The sequence below is a fragment of the Dipodomys spectabilis genome, unplaced genomic scaffold (assembly GCF_019054845.1).
Source record: "Dipodomys spectabilis isolate Male_0828 unplaced genomic scaffold, ASM1905484v1 ptg000018l, whole genome shotgun sequence".
NCBI lineage: Eukaryota > Metazoa > Chordata > Mammalia > Rodentia > Heteromyidae > Dipodomys > Dipodomys spectabilis.
Window position 1 is genome coordinate 7,592,145 of NW_024870695.1, and position 20,977 is coordinate 7,613,121.

A 20,977-nucleotide genomic window follows, 5' to 3' on the forward strand; every position below is an offset into this window, starting at 1 on the left:
AATGTGGGCGGAGCCTCAAGCGGGAGCTATGATTGGAGGAACTGACACCTCCCGGGGAGAGAGGCTGAGAGCGCCAGCAAGGGATGCGCACAGGCGGCTGCTCAGAGCCCTCTGTGATTGGCTAGCAGATTGAGGAACCGGGCGCTGTCTCGATGATTGGCAGACACCAGACAGCCCTCCGAAACCGCCTTGAATTCGCCTATTGGTAACCTCCGAGAGTAGGCGGGATTGGTTCGTCGGGGGCTGGGAGGCTGTTGGAGGGGATCTGGAGGGGGGCGGTGAGGGATAGCCGGCATCATCCTGGTTATTGGCTGGTGAAGTGAGGTGGGGGCGGGATGAAGGTCCAGCGGCGGCCTGTAATTCGCGGATGATGGAGTGAGTGACAGACAGGGAGGCGAGCTGTGCAACCAGCGGTTTGTTTTTCTGAGCGTTCCTGAGGTGGAGAACGGTGGCCCGTCGGAGCAAGTTCGAGACTGAGAGACTGGCGGGCGGGCGGGCCGAAGGGCGCCGCCGAGAGCCCGGGAGTCCCGGGGATGTAGCGGGCCACCCTGCCCATGCCACAGCGTCCGGCTGCGGCCGGAGCCGGAGCCGGAGCCTGGGGAGGCGGCGGGGGCCCCGAGCGCAGCCAGCGCAGCCCGCGGCCCCCGCGCGGAGCCAGGCCCGCCGCCGTCCCCGCCGCCCCGGCCCCCGGCATGCAGCTCCGGCTGCGGAGGTGACATTTCTGGGTCCCCGCCGCCGCCGCCGCCATCGCCACCATGGGTGAGTGTCGCCACCGCCCCGGCCTGTGCCCGCGCTGCCTCGCGATGCCCCGCCCCTGGATGAGGGGAGGAGAACCGTGGGCCACCGCCTGACAGGCATGGACCATCCGCCCGGCCCGGGGCTGAGGACCGCAGGCTGCCAACCCGTCAGTTTGGTCGGGGCGCCGCGGCCCGGGCGAGGGGTTTGAGTTCCCCGGGCTGTTGGGGCGGCCCTGAAGGCCGAACCCACACGGCAGCCTTCTTTCCGAGCGGCGCGGCGTTCGTCTCCAGAGGGGGAGGCCGCGGGACCGTGTGCCCGTGCTTGGCCGGGCCGCCGGCTGCAGCCCGCGAGAGCCGGCCCTGGAACTCGAGGGCGGGGGCGGGGGAGGGAGACTCAGTATGGGGCCTGGGCTGGAGCCTGGTGCAGGCCCAGCTGCTGTTGTGTCTTTTCCTTGATTTGCTTTTTTTTTTTTTTTTCCTGCCTGTGTCATTTCCTTCCCTTTGCTCACACAGGCCGGCCTGTGAGAGTTCCCGGGGCTTGCAAAGCTCTCGAGCTCTGTGCGCGTCCCAGGGCAGGGGGGAGGGCGTGCGGGGATCTGCGGCTGCAGATGCAAATCTCAGTTATCGCCCGCGTGCTGGGGAAAGGCGTGCTGTGTCTCACGCCGTGGCTGGACGTCAGGAATGACTGGGTGCTGCGGATTACTGTTTCCATCCTACCGTTTGAAAAGTGCAATCTCAGTATTTTATTTGCACTATGTTTATCTGACGGTATCCCTTTAATTATGTAACTTTTGAAAGAAACTCGCTACCCATGACTCTCCATGATATCATTTTTGTCAATATTTTCAACTTCTGCCGTGAAGATGTAATCTAAGAAGAGCTTTTAATGTCTTCCTTACGCTGCATTGGAACCGAATTATATTTCGCATTCTTTAGGATACTTTAGTAAATGACTACTGGACTAAGTAATAGCAAGTAACATACTAAATGTACCCTCCTTCTGTTGGGGGCAGATGTTGTGATGCTGTGCTCCTTTGCAAATTATCTAGTATCGACCTAAATAAAAATGTTGAAACTTCAGTGGGGGGGAAAAAAAAGATCTTTTGTGAAAACACCCATTGCTTCTGTGAATGCCCCCACATGAAGAGGGAACATTAATGTTTGCTTTGGCCTGTAGCAAAGTCAAGTCTTTTTTTTTTTAATGTCGGTCATGGGGCGTGAACTCTGGGGCTGGGCGCCGTCCTGAGTGAGCTCTTCTGCTCAAGGCTAGCGCTCTACCAACTTGAGCCACAGCACCACTTCCGGTTTTCTGGTGGTTAGTTGGAGATAAGAGTCTCTCCGACTTTCCTGCCCTGGCTGACTTTGAACCATGATCCTTAGATCCAGCTTCCGGAGTAGCTAGGATTACAGGCGTGAGCTACCGGAACCAGTCTTCAAGTCATTTTTGTAGGAGATTAAGTGTGTGCTTTGTCACATTGGCCAGATATTTATGGCCTGTCTCCACATTTTTTGACTTTAAAGACATTGCCTTGTTCTATTTCATGCATTGTGTTCCTCACACAGGGTGGAAAGGATTTATTCATTTGCTAGGCTGTTTCCTTTCCCTGCTGTACTTCAGAAGTGTTTTCTGGAGAAGCTCTCTGATGAGAATTAGATATAAAAGGAATCTAGTAAGGTTTTAAAGTATTTCCAACAAATAGGTATTGAATATTTACTGTAAATGGGGCACAAATCTTTTTTTTTCCTTAGCCTACAAACATTTATCCTGTGTTACAGAATTTGCACTAAAGCTTGTTTGAATTATGGACACATAAGTCTTTCCACCAGTCCTGTGGAGGTGGTCTTAAGTCTCAGATTGGGGTGTGAAATACTTGAGTGTATTCAGACCTCCCACTTCAACCCCGGACTGCAAAACCAATTGAGAGTACCCAGATACGAGGACTCTTATATACAGTGTACCCAGACACGAGGACCTCTTATATACAGTGAATATAGATGAGAGCCTGTTTTCACCTTTCAAGGTGTTTTTGAGAAGTCTGGGTATGTGAGTATATAGAGGCAGTGCTGGGGAGGAAATGAATTATACAGGTAGATCTAGAATCCCAGATAGAATAGACTAAAAACTCAGTATCTTATTTGTCCTCATGTCACTTACACATGAAAGGACTAAGACAGTGAGAGGGGAATAAACTTGACTGGTGACTGCAAAATTATTAGGTAAGCTAATTTAAGAACCATCACCTTGGCTTTCTTTTAGAATTTTCTCCCCATGCCATTTTCTTCTCTTTTCTGTAGATGGTCTTGACACTGAATTAAAGCTAATATTGATAGTTGTTGGTAATTCTTAATGATTTTCCTAGAAACTTGGTTATTTTAATTTAATGTATGTTTTATAGAGTGCAGTATAGATATATTGACACCATAGACTATCTCTGAAATACTGGTTACATTTTGGTGTTGTAAATGATGGAAATTCTTATCACCACTTTAGTTTCTTTGGTTGTTGTAGCTCTAAGTAAATTCAACTAGCAAGCACAAGACTCTGAGGTCAATTCCCAGCACTTAATAAGCAAACAAACTTTCAAGGGTTTGACACAACTCCAGCCCAGTGAGGAAAGGACTAAAACTAGTTTGAGTTCCTGCCCTTCAGGTTCTCTGGTTAATAGTCATATTTTCCTGAGCTGTTCTGTGCCCTAGATTCAAGCTTGTTTGACAACTTGTGTTGATTTTTGTTTGTTTGTTTGTTTTTGTTGTTTTTTCTTTGCCAGTCCTGGGGCTTGAACTTAGGGCCTAAACACTGTCCCTGAGCATCTTTTTTTGCACAAGGTTAGCACTACCACTTGAGCCACACCACCACTTCCAGCTTTTTATGCTTGTATGTGGTATTGAGGAATCAAACCCATGGCTTCATGCATGCTAGGCAAGCACTCCATCGCTAAGCCACATTCCCAGCCCCCAACCTGGGTTGTTAATAAGAACAGATCCAGTTTTATATTGGCTGTTAGCTTCAGTAAATTTCTAGTGGAAACTATACTTATCCTTGTAGATAATAGGAAATATTTTGTTTTTTGGCTTCAGTAGTATGTTGATATTAAAATTGGGATTAACTGGTTGCTTTTTCTTGGTCACTAGAGAGTTCCTTCCCAGTTTTAGTAATTATAGTAGCTAATGCTTTCAATAATACTGGAGACTAATTTGTTAATGTTTATTTGGTGTTTTTTGTTTTTATAAATGTAATCTGAAATTTCATGGGATGTATTTTTTTTTTTGGGTCCGGTCGTGGGGCCTGAACTCTGGGCCTGGGCACTGTCCCTCAGCTCTTCAGCTCAAGGCTAGCGCTCTACCACTTGAGCCGCAGTGCCACTTCCGGCTTTTTTCTTTTTGCTTATGTGGTGCTGAGGAATTGAACCCAGGGCCTCTGGCATGCAAGGCAAGCACTCTACCACTGAGACACCTTCCTAGCCCTATGGGATGTATTTCTGAAAAGTATATAACAATTTGGAAAAGTTATAGGAATCTTCAATGACCTGAGTTCAGAATTGAAGATAGTCTGTTTCTGGATTGACAACTTGGTTTAAAGTGACAATCATGATTTACAGAGAAAAGAGTCTTTTTCTAGGATTCCAGAGTGCTTAGGAGCTCTTTGTAAGAGCAGTCTCAGTTCAGTTTTGCTAGAATGTGATCATCTGTATAGACCCAGAATGGTAACTATTTTGATTCAAACTAGAATTATAATAAATTATTATGTCCCTCTATCATGAGTTGATTCTTCCCCCCACCCTCCTACATACCGCAGTACTAGGGTTTGAACTCAGGGCCTCATGATTGTTTGCTTAACTGGCACTTTCCCACTTGAACCATACCTCCAGCCCAGCTTTTTACTGGTTATTCTGGAACTACAATATTATGGACTTTTCTGCTCAGGTTTACGTTGAAACATTATCCTCCAGATCTCAGCCTCCTGAATAGCTTAGCTAGGATTGTAGGGGCGAGCCACTAGTGCCCAGCTGTGAGTAGATTTTTTAAAATATTTTTAAAAATATCAGTTGGATTTTTTTTTTTTTTTGGTTGGTCATGAGGTTTGAACTCTGGGCTTGGGCGCTGTCCCTGCACTCTTCAGCTCAAGGTGAGTGCTCTACTGCTTGAGCCACAGCACCACTTCCAGTTTTCTAGTGGTTTATTGGAGATAAGAGTCTCACAGACTTTCCTGCCCAGGCTGGCTTTGAACTGTGATCCTCAGATCTCAGCCTCCTGAGCAGCTAGGATTACAGGTGTGAGCCACTGGCGCCTGGCTAACAGTTGGATTTTTAAGACTGAATTTCAGGCATTTGTAAAAAGCAAATATTCATCCAACTGAGTGTTATATAGTGGAATATATGGAGGATAAAAAGCAGCTTTCCTAGCCGGGCGCTGGTGGCTCACACCTGTAATCCTAGCTACTCAGGAGGCTGAGATCTGAGGATCATGGTTCAAAGCCAGCCCGGGCAGGAGAGACCATGAGACTCCTATCTCCAATAAACCACCAGAAAACCGGAGCGCTGTAGCTCAAGTGGTAGAGCGCTCGCCTTGAGCTGAAGAGCTGAGGGACAGCACCCAGGCCCAGAGTTCAAGCCCCACGACCGACAAAAAAAAAAAAAAAAAGCAACTTTCCTGGTTCTAGGGGCTGGGAAGTTGGAGCAGTGCCTTGCATGCATGAGGCCCTAGGTTCGATTCCTCAACACCACATAAGCAGAAAAAAATTGAAGTGGCGCTGTGGCTTAAGTGGTAGAGCACTAGCCTTGAGCTGAAGAGCTGAGGTACAGTGCCCAGGCCCAAAGGTCAGCCCCCACAAATGACCAAAAAAAAAAAAAGAAAAAAAGTAGCTTTCCTGGTTCTATGTGAGTTATCCATTCTTTACTCGTTTGCCAAGTACTTAACATGTATTGTTGTCCTATTTGAAGAAGTAAGTGAAGTAGAAACTAGTAAAGCAAATACAAGTTTAGTATTCTTTATCTAGAATTCTTGGGATTAGAAGTGTTTCAACATATGGAGAGTTTTTGTGGGGAGTTATTATTTGTTCTGTTTTGTTTTGCGTGTTTGAGTCCTAAATATTTGTGTAGACTTTACTGGTTAAGCATCCCTAGTCTGTTTCTGAGTTTGGATTTTCACATTAGGGATGTTCAAATAGTAAGAGCAACAAGGGATTGATTGTAGGTACTCTGATAAATATGTAACAAGACATAGGAAGAAGAGAATAGTACTGTAATGTATGGATTAATACACATAATCTACAGTTTCATCCATGCCTTTTGAGTTGTATATGTCTATATTGTTTTGTTTAGTTTTGTGTTTTGAGATCAAGCCTTGCTATATTAGTGCAAGCTGGACTTGAATTTGGAATTGCTGCCTCTTTCTCCCAAATACTGGGATTACAAGCCTATAACACCACACTTACTGTTTTTGTTGTTGTTGTTGTTAGTTATAAAGCCTTGAACTCTGCTTGCTTAGCTTTTTTGTTCTCATAGCTGGTACTTTTCCACTTGAGTCATGCCTCTAGCCCAGTGTTGTTTTTTTTTCATATCCAGTAGGATATGAAGTCTTGCAGACTTTTCTGCTTTATCTGTTTTTGAACCTCAATCCTAGAAGTCTCAGTCTCCTGAGTAGCTGGGACTAAAGGCATAAGCCACTGGCTACACCTAGCTATTTCAAACTTTTTTTTTTTGTCAGTCCTGGGCTTGAACTCAAGACCTAGGCACTGTCCCTGAGCTTCTTTGTGCTCAAGGCTAGCACTCTACCAACTTGAGCCACAGCACCACTTCTGCACTTTCTGAGTAGTTTATTGGAGATAATAACCTCACCTACTTTCATGCCTGGGCTGGTTTCAAACCTCAGTCCTCAGATCTCAGCCTCCTGAGTAGCTAGGCATGAGCCACTGGTGCCAGGCTTCAATCATGTATTTATTTATTTATTTAGTGGATCGTGGGGCTTGAACTCTGGGCTTGAGCGCTGTCCCTGCACTCTTCAGCTCAAGGAAGCACTCTACCAATTGAGCCACAGCAGTACTTCTGGTTTTCTAGTGGTTTATTGGAGATAAGAGTCTCACAGACTTTCCTACCCCGGCTGGCTTTGAACTGTGATCCTCAGCTCTCAGCCTCCTGAGTAGCTAGGGTTACAGGCATGAGCCAACGATGCCTGGCTCAATTCTGTTTTTGATGAAGAAAAAAAAGATCTAGTAAATTGAGGATTAGGCCTTATTACACATACTTCTTGTAAAATAACTTTTTTTCCTGGGTATGGTCAGGGTGGAGGCAGTGAAAGCATGTGAAATGTCATGGAGAGAAAGTAAAATCTGACTCAGGGGAACAACGAAGCACAGACTCTTCTGGGTGAAGAGTGTGATCAGACAATCTGGTAAAACTGGATAAAGCCTTGACAAGAAATAATATTATTAGTTAAGTAAAAACAAACATTAAAATGTTACTTTGGGAATTTGTATATATGGAAAAGAGAAGGTGTATGGTATAGTAAACAGACATTTTGCAGTATGGCTATGTTTATGGGAGGACATGGTGTTGTTTCTGGCATCTTTTCTGGGTTTAGCCAGGGGAACTCATAAATGGGAAGTGTTTCTACACAACCCTTCTTTTGATTGTGATGATGATGATGATGTAGATTATATAGTTGTACCAGAGAGGTTACAATTCCATAAGGTTCTGAGTACAATGTTTCTTTCTTTCTTTCTTTTTTTTTTTTTTTTTTTTTTTTTTTGTCGGTCGTGGGGCTTGAACTCTGGGCCTGGGCGCTGTCCCTCAGCTCTTCAGCTCAAGGCAAGCGCTCTACCACTTGAGCTACAGTGCCACTTCCGGTTTTCTGGTGGTTTATTGGAGATAGGAGTCTCACGGTCTCTCCTGCCCGGGCTGGCTTTGAACCGCGATCCTCAGATCTCAGCCTCCTGAGTAGCTAGGATTACAGGCGTGAGCCACCAGCGCCCGGCTTCTTTCTTTCTTTTTTTGGTCGTGGGGCTTGAACTCTGGGCTTGGGTGCTGTCCCTCAGCTCTTCAGCTCAAGGCAAGCGTTTTACAGCTTGAGTCACAGCGCCACTTCCGGTTTCCTAGTGGTTTATTGGAGATAAGAGTCTCACAGACTTTCCTGCCCGGGCTGACTTTGAACCATGATTCTCAGATCTCAGCCTCCTGAATAGCTAGGATTACAGGTGTGAGCCACCAGGGCCCAGCTTTCTGAGTACAATGTTTCTTAGTCAGTGTCACCCCTACCTTTGTTCTCCCTTGATTTTACCCTCTCATCCCTATCTTCAAGTTACATAGTTTTTTTTTTAATAATATACATTGAATATAATGACTACATTTGCTCACCCTTCCTGTGTCCTCTCTTTGTCCTCCCCTCAAAACATGTTTCTACTTCCTGGTATTTGTTTTGATAAACAGTATAATAGTTGTTCAGAGTTACTCCTTTGGATTTCTCCCCTTAAGTTTGTCCTCCTTTAGTCAATTTGTTTGCGTGTAGATGTGTTGAGCCCTATATATATTATCATGCCTAGTTGTATTTTAGAGATCTGGCTTCTACATATGAGAGAAACTTGTACCTTTTGTCTCTCAGAACCTGACTTACTTCACTTAACATGATTTGTACTAGGTCTCTTCATTTCCCTGCAAATGACAAAATATTATTCTAACAGTAAAATTCCATTGTGTACCACATTTTCTTGATCCACTCATTTGTTGTAGCGCATCTAGGCTGTTACCATAACTTGGCTATTGTGAATACAGCAGCAATAAACATGGATGTACAAATGTCATTATCACACTCTGACTTGTGATGTTCTGGATAGATTCCCAATAGTGGTATAATTGGATTATAGGGATGTTCTATGTTTAGTGGGGTTTTTGTTTTTGTTGTTTTTCGTTTGTTTGTTTTTGTCAATCCTGGGGCTTGAACTCGGCCTGAGCACTGTCCCTGAGCTTCTTTGAGACACAGAACCACTTCTGGCTTTTTCTTTTCCTGTTTATATGGTGCTGAGGAATCAAACCCAGGATTTCATGAATGCTAGGCAAGCATTGTACCACTAAGCCACATTCCCAGGTCCTATGTTTAGTTTTTTTATTATTATCTTTTTTGTGTGTGAAAATACTGTATAGAGGGGTTACAATTACATGGGCAAGATGATGAGTACATTTCTTACCAAGCATTGTAGCCTCCTCCTTTGTTTCCCCTTCCCATCCCTTCGTATCCTCCACTTCCTCCTCCCTCTCTCCCCCCGACCCCCCACCAAAGTTGTAAAGTTCATTTTTCGATATACTATGTTTAATTTTTTGAGGAACCTCCAGACTTCCAGAGTGGTTGTACTAGTTATATTCCCACCAACAGTGTACTTTTTCCCTACATCCCCGCTAGCATTTGTTGTTTGAATTATTGATTTTGGCCAATCTTATTGGGGTGAGATGGAATCACAAGGTTTTGATTTGCATTTCCTTTATGGCTAGGGATGGCAAGCCTTTCCTCATGTATTTATTGGCCATTCTTACTTCTTCTGTGAAGTCTCTTTTTAACTCCTTTGCACATTTATTGATTGGGTTATTAATTTTGGGGGTTAGTTTCTTTAGCTGTTTGTATATTTTGGATATTAGACCCTTTTTGGATGAATCGCTTGTAAAGATCTTCTCCCAGTCTGTTGACTGTCTTTTTAGTTTAGTAACTATGTTCTTTTCTGTGCAGAAACTTTTTATTTTTATATAATCTCATTTGTCAAGTCTCTCTCCTATTTGCTATGTCCCTGGGTTCTCTTCAGAAAATTCTAATGTTTCTCCTACTCCATGTTGTAGTAGTTTCAAAGGTTCATGTGTGATGTTGAGGTCTGTGATCCATTTTGAGTTGATATTGGTACAAGGTGACAAACAGGGATCCAATTTTAGTTTTTCTACATATGGACATCCAGTTTTCCCAACACCAATTGTTGATGAGGCTGTCTCTTTTTCCAATGTATATTTTTGTCTTCCTTGTCAAATATCTGATGACTATACGTATATGGGTCTTCTAGTCTGTTCCATTGATCTTCAGGCCTATTTTTATGCCAATATCCAGCTGTCTTTGTTCTTATAGCTCTATAGTAAAGTTTAAAGCTTGGAATTGTGATACTTCCAGCACTGTTTTTTTTTTTTTTTGGGTCCAGTCGTGGAGCCTGAACTCTGGGCCTGGGCGCTCTCCCTCAGCTCTTCAGCTCAAGGCTAGCGCTCTACCACTTGAGCCACAGCGCCACTTCTGGCTTTTTTCTTTTTTCTTATGTGGTGCTGAGGAATCGAACCCAGGGCCTCAGGCATACAGGGCTCTACCACTGAGCCACCTTCCCAGCCCATCCAGCACTGTTTTTATACCTAAGATTGCTTTGGCTATTTGGGGTCTTTTATGGTTCCTTATAAATTTTTAGATTGTTTCTCTATATTAATGAAGAACGACATTGATATTTTAATGGGTATTGAGTTGAAATTGTAGATTACCCTTGACAATATGGCCATTTTTATAATATCTGTGCCTATCTGTGAACATGGGAGAGCTTTGCATTTCCTGTTACCTTCTTCAATTCCTTACTTTGGGTTTTAATAGTTTTGACTATAGAAGTAACTGACCCATTTAAAACTATTTAAGCGCACAGTTGCCAGCCATATCTATAATTGTAGTTATTCAAGAGGCTGAGATTTGAGGATTATGTGGTTTGAGGCCAGCCCAGGTAGAAAAGTCCATGAGACACTGTCAGCAAAAAGCCAGGCTGGAGATGTAACTCCAGTGGTAGAGTTCCAGCTAAGCAAGCAAGCCAAATAAGCATGACGTCTTGAGTTTAAACCTTAGTATCTCCTTAAAATTTTTTAAAAAACCTACTCAGGAGTTTTCACTTTCTTGGGGGTAGGTAGTACTAGGGTTTGAATGAGGTCTTTGTACCTACTAGGGAGATACTCTACAACTTCAGCCATGCTTTGGTCATTTTTCAAATACAGTCAGTTTTTGGTTTCCCCCCTCCCTCCCCAGGCTGGCTTGTACCACAGCCTTTAATTTGTGGTTCTACTTTTTTCTTTTTTTTGGCTGGTCGTAAGACTTGAACTTGGGGCCTAGGAGCTGTCCCTGAACTCCTTTTGCTCAAAGCTAGCAGTCTTCCACTTTGAGCCACAGCTCCACTTCTGGTTTTCCGGTGGTTAATTAGAGATAAGAGCCTCACAGACTTTCCTGCCCAGGCTGGCTTTGAACCATGATCCTCAGATGTCAGCCTCCTGAGTAGCTAGGCATGAGCCACCAGCACCTGGCAATCGTTCCTACTTTAAACAGGAATGATGAGAGTGTACCACCATGCCTACCCTTTTCTGTAGAGATTTGGGTTTAACAAACTTTCCCTGATCACCTTGATCCATGATCTTCCTGATCTCAGCCTCCTGAGTAGCTAGGATTACAGGGGTGAATGCCACATGAAGAGCTTCTGCTTTTTTTTGTGTGTACTAGTCCTGAGGCTTGAACTCGTTACCTGGGCACTGTCCTTGAGCTTTTTTTTTTTTTTTTTTGGTCGGTCATGGGGCCTGAACTTGACCTGGACGACGCTGTCCCTCAGCTCTTCAGCTCAAGGCTAGTGCTCTACCACTTGAGCCACAGTGCCACTTCCGGCTTTTTCTGCTTATGGGGTGCTGACCCAGGGCCTCATGCATACAAGGCAAGCACTCTACCACTGATCTACCTTCCCAGCCCCTGTCCCTGACATTTTTTTTTCTTTTCTTTTTTTTTTTTTTTTTGTCGGTCGTGGGGCCTGAACTCTGGGCCTGGGTGCTGTCCTTCAGCTCTTCAGTTCAAGGCTAGCGCTCTACCACTTGAGCCATATCACCACTTCCGGCTTTTTTTGTCTGCTTATGTGGTGCTGAGGAATCGAACCCAGGGTCTCTTGCATGCAAGGCAAGCGCTCTACCACTGAGCCACCTTCCCAGCCCTGTCCCTGACATTTTTGTCCAAGGCTAGCTTTCTATCACTTGAGCACAGCCCCATTTCTGGCTTTTTTTTGGTGAATAATTGGAGATAAGAGTCTCACAGACCTTCCTGCCTAGACTGGCTTTGAACTGAGATCCTCAGATCTCAGTCTCCTGAGTTGCTAGAATTATAGGCATGAGCCACCTGTGTCTGACCAGAGCTTCTACTTTCTTTTTCTTTTTCCTTTTCTTTCTTTCTTTCTTTCTTTCTTTCTTTCTTTCTTTCTTTCTTTCTTTCTTTCTTTCTTTCTTTCTTTCTTTCTTTCTCTCTTTCTCTCTCTCTCTCTCTCTCTCTCTCTCCCTCCCTCCCTCCCTCTCTCTCTTTCTTTTTTCTTTCTTTCTTTCTTTCTGTCGTGGGGCTTGAACTCTGGGCCTGGCCACTGTCCCTCAGCTCTTCAGCTCAAGGCTAGCACTCTACCACTTGAGCCACAGCGCCACTTCTGGTTTTCTGAGTGGTTTATTGGAGATTAATTGGAGTCCCACAGACTTTCCTGCCTGGGCTGGCTTTGAACCACGGTCCTCAGATCTCAGCCCCTGAGTAACTAGGATTACAGGCATGAGCCACCAGTGCCTGGTGAGCTACTTTTTAAGTATGAATGCTAATCATTGTTTCATAGATCCCACCCTTTCTGTTTTCCATTTTCTGCTCCTCTCCTTCCTAGATTTTTGTTTGTTTTGATTTGTTTTGTGCCAATACTGGAGCTTGAACTCAGGGCTTTTGTTTGGCTTTGTTTACTCAAAGCTGGTGCTCTGTCACTTGAGCCATACCTCTACATCCAGCTTTTTGCTGGCCAGTTGGAGATAAGGGTCTCACAGATTTTTCTGCTTGGGCTGGTTTCAGGCAAGGAGTTTCAGGTTTCAGAGTAGCTAGGATTTACAGACGTGCGCCACCAGCACTGGCCTTTTAATCTCTAGAATTAACTTATTTTGCTTTGTTCTTTTTAGTAGCTTTTTTCTCCCTTCTACTTGAGGCTAGTGCTCTATCGCTTAAGTCACTTTTTTTTTTAATTGTGAAAATACCCTATAGAGGAGTTACAATTACATGGGCAAGACATTGAGTCACTTTTTGCTGGTTAATTGAAGATAAAAGTCTTATGGTGCTGAGAATGTGGCATAATGGTAGAGTGCTTGCCTAGCATGCATAAAGCCCTGGGTTTGATTCCTCAGTACCATATACATATAAAAAGCCAGAAGTAGCGCTGTGGCTCAAGTGGTAGAGTGCTAGCCTTGAGCAAAAGAAGCTCAGGGACAGTGCATAGGTCCTGAGTTCAAGCCGCAGGACTGGCAAAAAAAAAAAGTCAGGTTTGTCTGCCTAGGCTAGCATCAAATCAGGATCCTCAAATCTCGGCTTCTTGAGTAAAGATTACAGACATGAGCTACTGACACCTGGCCTCTGATAACTTCTGAGTCTATTAGACTACTTCTATCCTTGGGAAATCTTTTCAAGGTTATGTTACACACTAATTGTGTGTGTGTGTGTACTCAGGGCTTCATATTTACTAGGCTAGTGCTATACTGCTTTCTTGCTGACGCTTACCTCAGCCTCCTGAGTAGCTGGGATGACAAGCTGAGATGGGGTGTATGGAGGAGGGGTTTTTTTGTTTTTTTCCTAGAGTTGGCCTCAAAGGGATGCTCCCAGTCTCTGCCTCCCAGTAGCTAGGATTACAGGTGTGAGCTGCTAATGCCCAGCTGTATCACACTAATTTCTGTCCCTACTTCAACTTGTCCACATGATAATTTCACAGATGAGCAGTTCATTTCTACTACTTCCAATTTTCTTTTAATGCTTCTTGGTTCCCTTTAAATTTTGTTTTATCTCTGTCATTCTATTGGACCTGGCCTATTCCTGCCACTACCTTTAATTGGTCTTGGTCTCTATAATGTCATTCTTGGTTTTATTTCTTTTCTTTTTTTTTTTTTTTTTGGTCAGTCGTGAGGCTTGAACTCTGGGCTTGGGTGCTGTCCCTGTGCTCTTCAGCTCAAGGCGAGCGTTCTGCTGCTTGAGCCACAGCACCACTTCTGGTTTTCTAGTGGTTTATTGGAGATAGAAGCCTCACAGATTTTCCTGCCCGGGCTGGCTTTAAACCGTGTTCCTCAGATTTCAGCCTTCTGAGTAGCTAGGATTACAGGCATGAGCCACTGGCACCTGGCTGTTTTATATCTTTTCAGGGACCTTTTTTCTGCCAAGTGCCTTTGGAGATACACACACTCACACTCACACACACACACACACACACACATACATATATATATATATGTATGACATATATGTACATACATTTTCAGGCCTTAAAATTATCAATAAAGGCAGAAGGCTACAGGCAACCATGGAGAAGAATGTAAGTATACATGTCTGTCTCTTCATGTACCAAATGATGCTGAGCATCTCCAGCCTACATGGATGAGAAGTTGCCATCCTATAGGATTCTTTTCTAGCTTTCCTACTTCCCACTCTACTAGGGTATTCACTGATTAGCCCTGTTACTCTTTTCTCCCCATCTATTTCCTCCTTGCTTTTTCTTCATTTCCTTCTTTTCAATTCTCTGACTCAGCTTTTCTGAATCTTTGTATTATTTATAATTTTGTAAGCTCATCTGTGTAACTTGTTTCAACTCATATTTTGAAAAATGTTCTTTATACATTTGTGTTTATATACACTGGTTTGTATATTATCTAATTCAGTCCACTTTTAAAAAATATCATTAAGGTGGGTGCTGGTGGCTCATGCCTGTAATCCTAGCTACTCAGAGGATGAGATCTGAGGATCACAGTTCAAAGCCAGCCCAGGCAAGAAAACCAGAAGTGGTGCTGTGGCTCAAAGTGGTAGAGCAGTATCCTTGAGTGAAAAAGCTCAGGGACAGCATCCAGGACCTGAGTTCAAGCCCCATAACCAAAAAAAAAAAAAATATATATATATATATATGCATAGTGTTTATCCTTTTACTTTTAAAGTTTGAACACCTGGATATAGCTTTTTAAAACTTTCTAATGTATAATACATGACAGTAAATGGTAATGATTAATAAAAATCCAGGAACAAAAGTTAAGTACTAGGGTGGATTAGCCTCTAGTCTTTTTCCATTGACCTTTTTCCTATTGATGATAATAAAAGCCAGCATTTTTTTTAGCATTACTAAATGTTGGGTACCATAAGTAATTTGTAAGTCTTCTTTTCCTTTCCTTTCCTGCTTCCCATACCTTCAGTTTGTCAGTTCTCTCACTTTCAGAGCAATTCTCTGGTTTAAGGAGAATAAGTCATTTGCTTAAAAACGTGTGTGTGTGTGTGTGTGTGTGTGTGTGTGTGTGTGTGTGTACATGCACATGCACGCACGCACGCACGCACGTGCTGCCATTGAGGCTTGAACTCAGAGTCTAAGCTCTTACTTGGCTTTTTCACCTAAGGCTGATGCTTTACCACTTGAGCCATACATCCATTTCTGGCTTTTTACTGGCTAACTGGAGATAAGCATCCCATAGACTTTCCTACCTGGGCTGGCTTTGAACTGTGATCTTCAGATCTCAGCCCCGTGAGGAGTTAGGATTACAGGTGTGAGCCACCTGCAACCAGCACTTAAAGCCTCCTTAAATTTATGTCTTTCAGATTCAAAGTTTATGTTACTAGTAACTGCTGCATTCTAAGAAAACTGTTTCTTTGAAGTTTTGTTTATTTGTTAAGGAATACCACACTGAAGGAGTGCTGATAATTTAGTTAAAAATCTCCAGGAGGAAATGCCTAAGAGCTACTTGATCTACTTCCTGTCTTTATCTATGTTCTCATTTTGAAGTATCAGTTGACAAACTTGTCTGTTTGTTGTAATATGTTTGGCTCTAAAATCAGACTCAAAATCATGCTTTACTTGTTGTATCAGTTGTCCTAGATTTCAGGCAACAGTGCCAGACCATTCCCCTAGTGTGTTCTTGCTGCTAGAACTACCAAACAAGTTCACTCATTAAGTAAGGCCAGGAATTGGTTAGCTTCCTGGAAACAGAATTTGTCAGCCTGATAAACTGGCTCTTATAATAGCATCATCTTATTCAGAACTTGAATGTTTCTCTCGTTACACTTGTGGATTATACTTGAATATTCCAAGTTTTTCTAGTTACTTAGAGATGAGAGTCTTGTAGATTTGTCTGCATGGGCTGGCTTTGACCCTTAATCCTCACATCTCAGACTTCTGAGTAGCTAGGGACACCAGCACCCACCTAAATATAAGCATCTGTCAACTTTCCTAGCTTAGATGTTATAGTCTAGTTTTTATTTTGTTTTTATCTTGGTGCTGAGGATCAAACCCAAGGCCTTTACGAGGCAACCATTTCTGCCTCTGAGCTACACCCTCAGTCCTATGCTCTAGATTTAAAATCTTGGTTGTCAGGATTGAAAAACAAGCAAGCAAGTTCTTCCTCCCAATATTATCTCTGAGCTACAATTTCTTTCTCTCTTTAAATAGGAACCTATAGAGAAATTGCTAGGAAGTATAAAATAATTAAAGGAAATGATGTATTTTAGTTTTGACTAATATCTTTTTGGAGATACTCACTTCCAATTTATTTGTTGTCCTCTTTTCTGAATTCTTTTGCCTTATATATACTTTTTTTGTTTTGAGACAGGGCCTTGATATATAGTTCAGGCTGGCCTCAAACTCATAATCCTCCTGCTTCAGCCACTCAAGAGCTACAATTATACACATGCCCAACTCACAAGGTTAATATTTTTGTATACATTTTAAAGTGGAATCATATGGGTAGCTATTACTGATGTTTTTCTTGCAGCTTTTAAATAATTTTACTTTTCCAAGCAGGCAAAAATGGGATTTTTTTTTTTTTTGAGTGGCAAAGCAAAGAGTTTAATAGAGAAAAAAGAAAGTACACGTTAAGGGAAATGGTCAGCCTGAGCTAGGTAAAGCTTTTTTTCTCTTTTTTTTTTTTTTCCTTCATGGGGCTTGAACTCAGGGCCTGGATACTGTCTCTGAGCTTTTTTGCTCAAGGTTAGCACTCTACCACTTTTAGCCACAGTGCCACTTCTGCTTTCCTAGTGGTTAATTGGAGATGAGAGTCTCATGGACTTTCCTGCCCAGACTGGCTTCAAACTGAGATCCTTAGATCTCAGCCTTCTGGGTGGCTAGAATTACAGGTGTGAGCCACCAGTGCCCAGTGTGTAATATATATATATATATATATACACACACACACACATATATATGTGTATATATATACACACACACATATATATGTGTATATATATACACACATATACATATATATATATATTGTTGTTGTTGTTGAATTCAGAGCCTTGAGCTTAATAGGCAGGTGCTCTACCACTTGAGCCACATCTCATCCTCCCAAAGTAGTCTTTGTAGGTACTTTTGTTCCTTTCTTGTACCTCTTCAGGGCACATGATAGACATCTGAACAGATTGGTCTAGAAAGAGGGCAAAGGCAAAAAAAAGTAAAGAGCTGTTTGTTATTTTCTCTCCACCAAGTATTAGAATATTTCCAAGAGACAAAGATAAAAGATGGAAGACAGGCACTCTCTTTAGGTGGAGTCTTTTATGCTCCTTTCTTCTAAAGGTGTGTCCTAGGTCCCCAAGTGACTCACAAGTCTTGGAAGCAAGTGTAACAACTCATCCTTTGGGTTTCCTTCCATATCAGCAGATTTACTTCTTTTCAGTCCTTTAATGTTATTTGAAGGGACAAGAATCTCTTAAAGACCTAGGAGAAAATTCTAAAACATGGAATTGGGCTGTGTTTTGGTCAGTTGTCTTCAGTGCTTGAGAACACTACTACTCCACTATTTCAAGAGGTGGGGATTAAAAGTAAAGCCAATGAGATAGAGACAATGCTTGCTTGATCAGATAGGAAAGAAGACAACAGAGATGCCCTTTGACATCCCTATGGGAAACAGAAGGCCCGTAAACTTGTAAAGAATTTTTTTTTGGGAGGGGGCACACATTCAAAGGCTTGGCTTGTAAAACAATTTCTGTTCAAAACAGCTACCTGAAGGCCTTGATTGCTACTTTAAAGATGTACTTTCCTACACATGATTGTTTAAGAATAGATCTGACTGGGTGTAGTTGTACCCGCCTGCTATGTGAGCGCTGAGGAACTGAGGTGGGAGGATTTTGAGTTTGAGGCCAGTTATAATAGTGAGCCTCTGTTTTTAACAACAACAGAAAGCCAGTATGGTGGTTCATGCTTATTATAATCCTAGTGACTCTGGAGGCTTAGGCAAGAGACTCACAAGTTAGAGGAAAACATGGCAAACCTACCTAGCCAGATCCTACCTTGAAAATAAAAGCAAAAGTTCTGGGAGTGCACTTTTGTGGCTTAAATGGTAGAGTATAAGTCCCTAAGTTCAATCCCTAGTACCACCAAAGGGAGTGGAGAATAGGTTTGAGACTGTGTCCAATAATCAGCACTCTCTGAATTTGTCTTTTGATTCAATACCCTTCAGTACCCTATGCTGTGTTGTTCTTCACTGGAACTTTGCTTCTGTTTTTTCTTGATTACGTTTCTCTGGCACTAGGGATGCTGCTCTGCTTGAATACTTCCCTCAGTTGCAGTCAGTTATTAAATATTGCTTCCAGGAATGTGATGAAAGGGCTGTTAAGCATGCATTAAAGGACTGGGAATATGGCTTAGAGGTAGCATGCTAGTGCCTAGCATGCATGAAGCCCTGGGTTCAATTCCTCAGTGCCACATAAACATAAAAAGCCTGAAGTGGCTCTGTAGCTTAAGTGGTAGAGCACTAGCCTTGAGCACAGAAAGGCTCAGGGACAGAGTCTAGGCTCTGAGTTGAAGCCCCAGGACCAGCAAAAAAAAAAAAAAAATTGCAGTAATCTGACATTTTGGAGACATAATGGCATTATATGTGGTTGTAGTTGCAGGATCTGCCATTATACCTGAGTATAACTTCCTAAATATTAATGGTTAATGTGTAGAAGTGCTTTGCTAGTCTGTATTTCAATATCTTAACCTATATGCTCTCTTTCAATATAGATGAACAGGAGGCATTGGACTCAATCATGAAGGATCTGGTGGCCCTCCAGATGAGTCGACGTCCCCGGGTATCTGGATATGAGACCATGAAGAACAAGGACACGGGTCACCCAAATAGGCAGGTGTGTGTGTCTCTGGCACAGCTTAACTAAATTTGTGGTAGAGAGGATTTCAAGAAGAGAAAAATATGAGAAGTTAAAGCTAGTCTAGTAGCAGGCTTGAATGCTATTGGTTCCTTTTGTATTCTGTTAGATGGTAAGTGATATATGGACTCAATTATTATGTGTGTTTATAATCTGGAGTCCCAAAGCCTTAAGTGTAGCATTTCACCTGCAGAGAGAAAATGAATACCATGTACATCTTTAGGAAAAAACCTTTTTCTTTTCTTTTCCTTTCTCTTTCTTTCTACCTCTCTTCCCCTCCTTGCACTCATTCTCCCTTTCTCTCCCCTTCTTATCTCTCTCCTTCTCTCCCCTTTTCTTTCTTTATGCCAGTTCGAGCCACACACAACTCTACTTCTGGCTTTTTGAGGGTTAATTGGAGATAAGAATGTCACAGATTTGTCTGCCCAGGCCCAAACCACAATCTTCAGATCTCAACCCCCCTGAGTAGCTAAAATTATAGGCATGAGCCTCTTTTCTTATTTTTGTTAATATAGAAACTTGTGTTCTGCTGAGAGTCTTCACCTCCATTGTTATTTATTATACCGTTACCTGGGTGTTTTAGCCTGTAGAGAAGAGTGAGTAGATAAGAAGCTCTCTTACCTAGCAGGTACCCAGTGCTATATCTGATGGCTGTTTCTGGACATGTTTGATGAAAGTTTGTCCATTATTTTTTTCCTTGTAGTTCTGTCTTATTAGCTAGTCTCGCTCCTCATTTGTATCCTGTCTACCAAGTCTTAGAATGTTTTCTATTCATGGAACACTGGTGGTGAGGGGAGGGGTGTCTTTTGTTCTATGTTATAATAGAAAGATTAGAAAACTGCTTTTTTTGTTGTTGTTAAAATTATCTTATAGAATTGGGGGAACAGTGTAGGACCCGTTCTTGTCCCACTTTGATATATTATTCTTTGTAATTGTGCGGGTTCTCCCTTGCTAGTAACTACTTTGGGAAGGAGTATTTTGCCAGAAATGAGTCCCCTCCCCCACACTTAAGTCTATTGACCTCACTTTCCTTCCTGTCTTCCTATGTGTAGTGTGCTTGCTAACACTGCACTAGTTAGCTGATCTCTCTCCAAACTGAACTATTAGAATGGATAGCAGTTAGAAATGAAAAAAGGAAGCTTTCTTTAATTGGAAGGGCCAAAGAGACCAGTCTGGAAAAAAGAGGAGTAGAGGTAGTCCTTAGTCATTCCTTAAAGGGAGATTATCTTTTAGGAATATTTCTGTTTACAGCTAAAAGTTATGAGAAAACTTCAGCAGCGTACTGGTGGCTGTAATCCTAGCTACTCAGGAGTCTGAGATCTGAGGATCTCAGTTCAAGTCAGCCAAGCAAGAAAGTCCATGACACCCTTATGTCCAATTAACCACCAGAAAACTGGAAGTAGCACTGTGGCTCAAAGTGGTAGTGTTAGCCTTGAGCGCAGAAGCTCAGGGACAGAGCCAAGACCCAGAGTTCAAACCCCACAACTGACCAAAAAAAAGAGAAAAATCCTAAATTCCTGTGGGGTGTTGTTTTGTTTGTCTGTTTGTTTTGCCAGTCCAAGGGCTTGAACTCTGGGCTTTGGCTCTGTCCCTGAGCTCCTTTTTGCTCAAGATTAGCACTTTACCACTTTATCCACAGCACCACCTCCAGCTTTTTCTGTGATTAATTGGAGATAAGAGTCTTACAGACTTTCCTGATCCTTAGATTTCAGCTTCCTGAGTAGCTAGGCTTACCGGCATGTGGCCTTGACAATTTATTTAAAAGTACTTTTAAGAGGTACTGGCTCTTAGGACCCACAGTTTATGTGAATAACATCACACATTTTTCTGTTGCATGGAGAATACAAATTATTAACATTAGTTTTTTTGTTTTTAAAGAAAAAACACACCACCAGCAGCTCAGCCCTTCTGAACATGCCCACAGTAACAACAAGCTCATGTGCAGGGGCCAGTGAGAAAAAGAAATTTTTGGTAAGGACCTAAATTACCTGTTATAGCTTTTCAGTCTGCTACTCATGCTGGACAAATAGAATTCATTTCCCAGATAAGTTGTTTTAGTGGATTTGTAGCTCACTAGTTACTTATTAACTGTGTTCTGGGCCCCT

The 20,977-nt window shown here is 42.7% G+C and overlaps 1 protein-coding gene across 4 annotated transcripts in view; it reads left to right on the forward strand.

Moving 5' to 3' along the window:
- Positions 1-641: 641 nt before the first annotated feature.
- Map3k3 (mitogen-activated protein kinase kinase kinase 3) overlaps positions 642-20,977 on the forward strand; it is a 77,151-nt gene continuing 56,815 nt past the window's right edge. For 2 of the 4 annotated variants that reach the window (XM_042674055.1, XM_042674056.1), the window contains exons 1-3: positions 642-759; positions 18,730-18,851; positions 20,751-20,843. In XM_042674055.1, the coding sequence (XP_042529989.1) occupies positions 756-759; positions 18,730-18,851; positions 20,751-20,843 (219 nt within the window). In that variant the 5' untranslated portion in view covers positions 642-755. The remainder of the gene's footprint in view (positions 760-18,729; positions 18,852-20,750; positions 20,844-20,977) is intronic. The other 2 variants (XM_042674057.1, XM_042674058.1) reach the window with 1 other exon arrangement.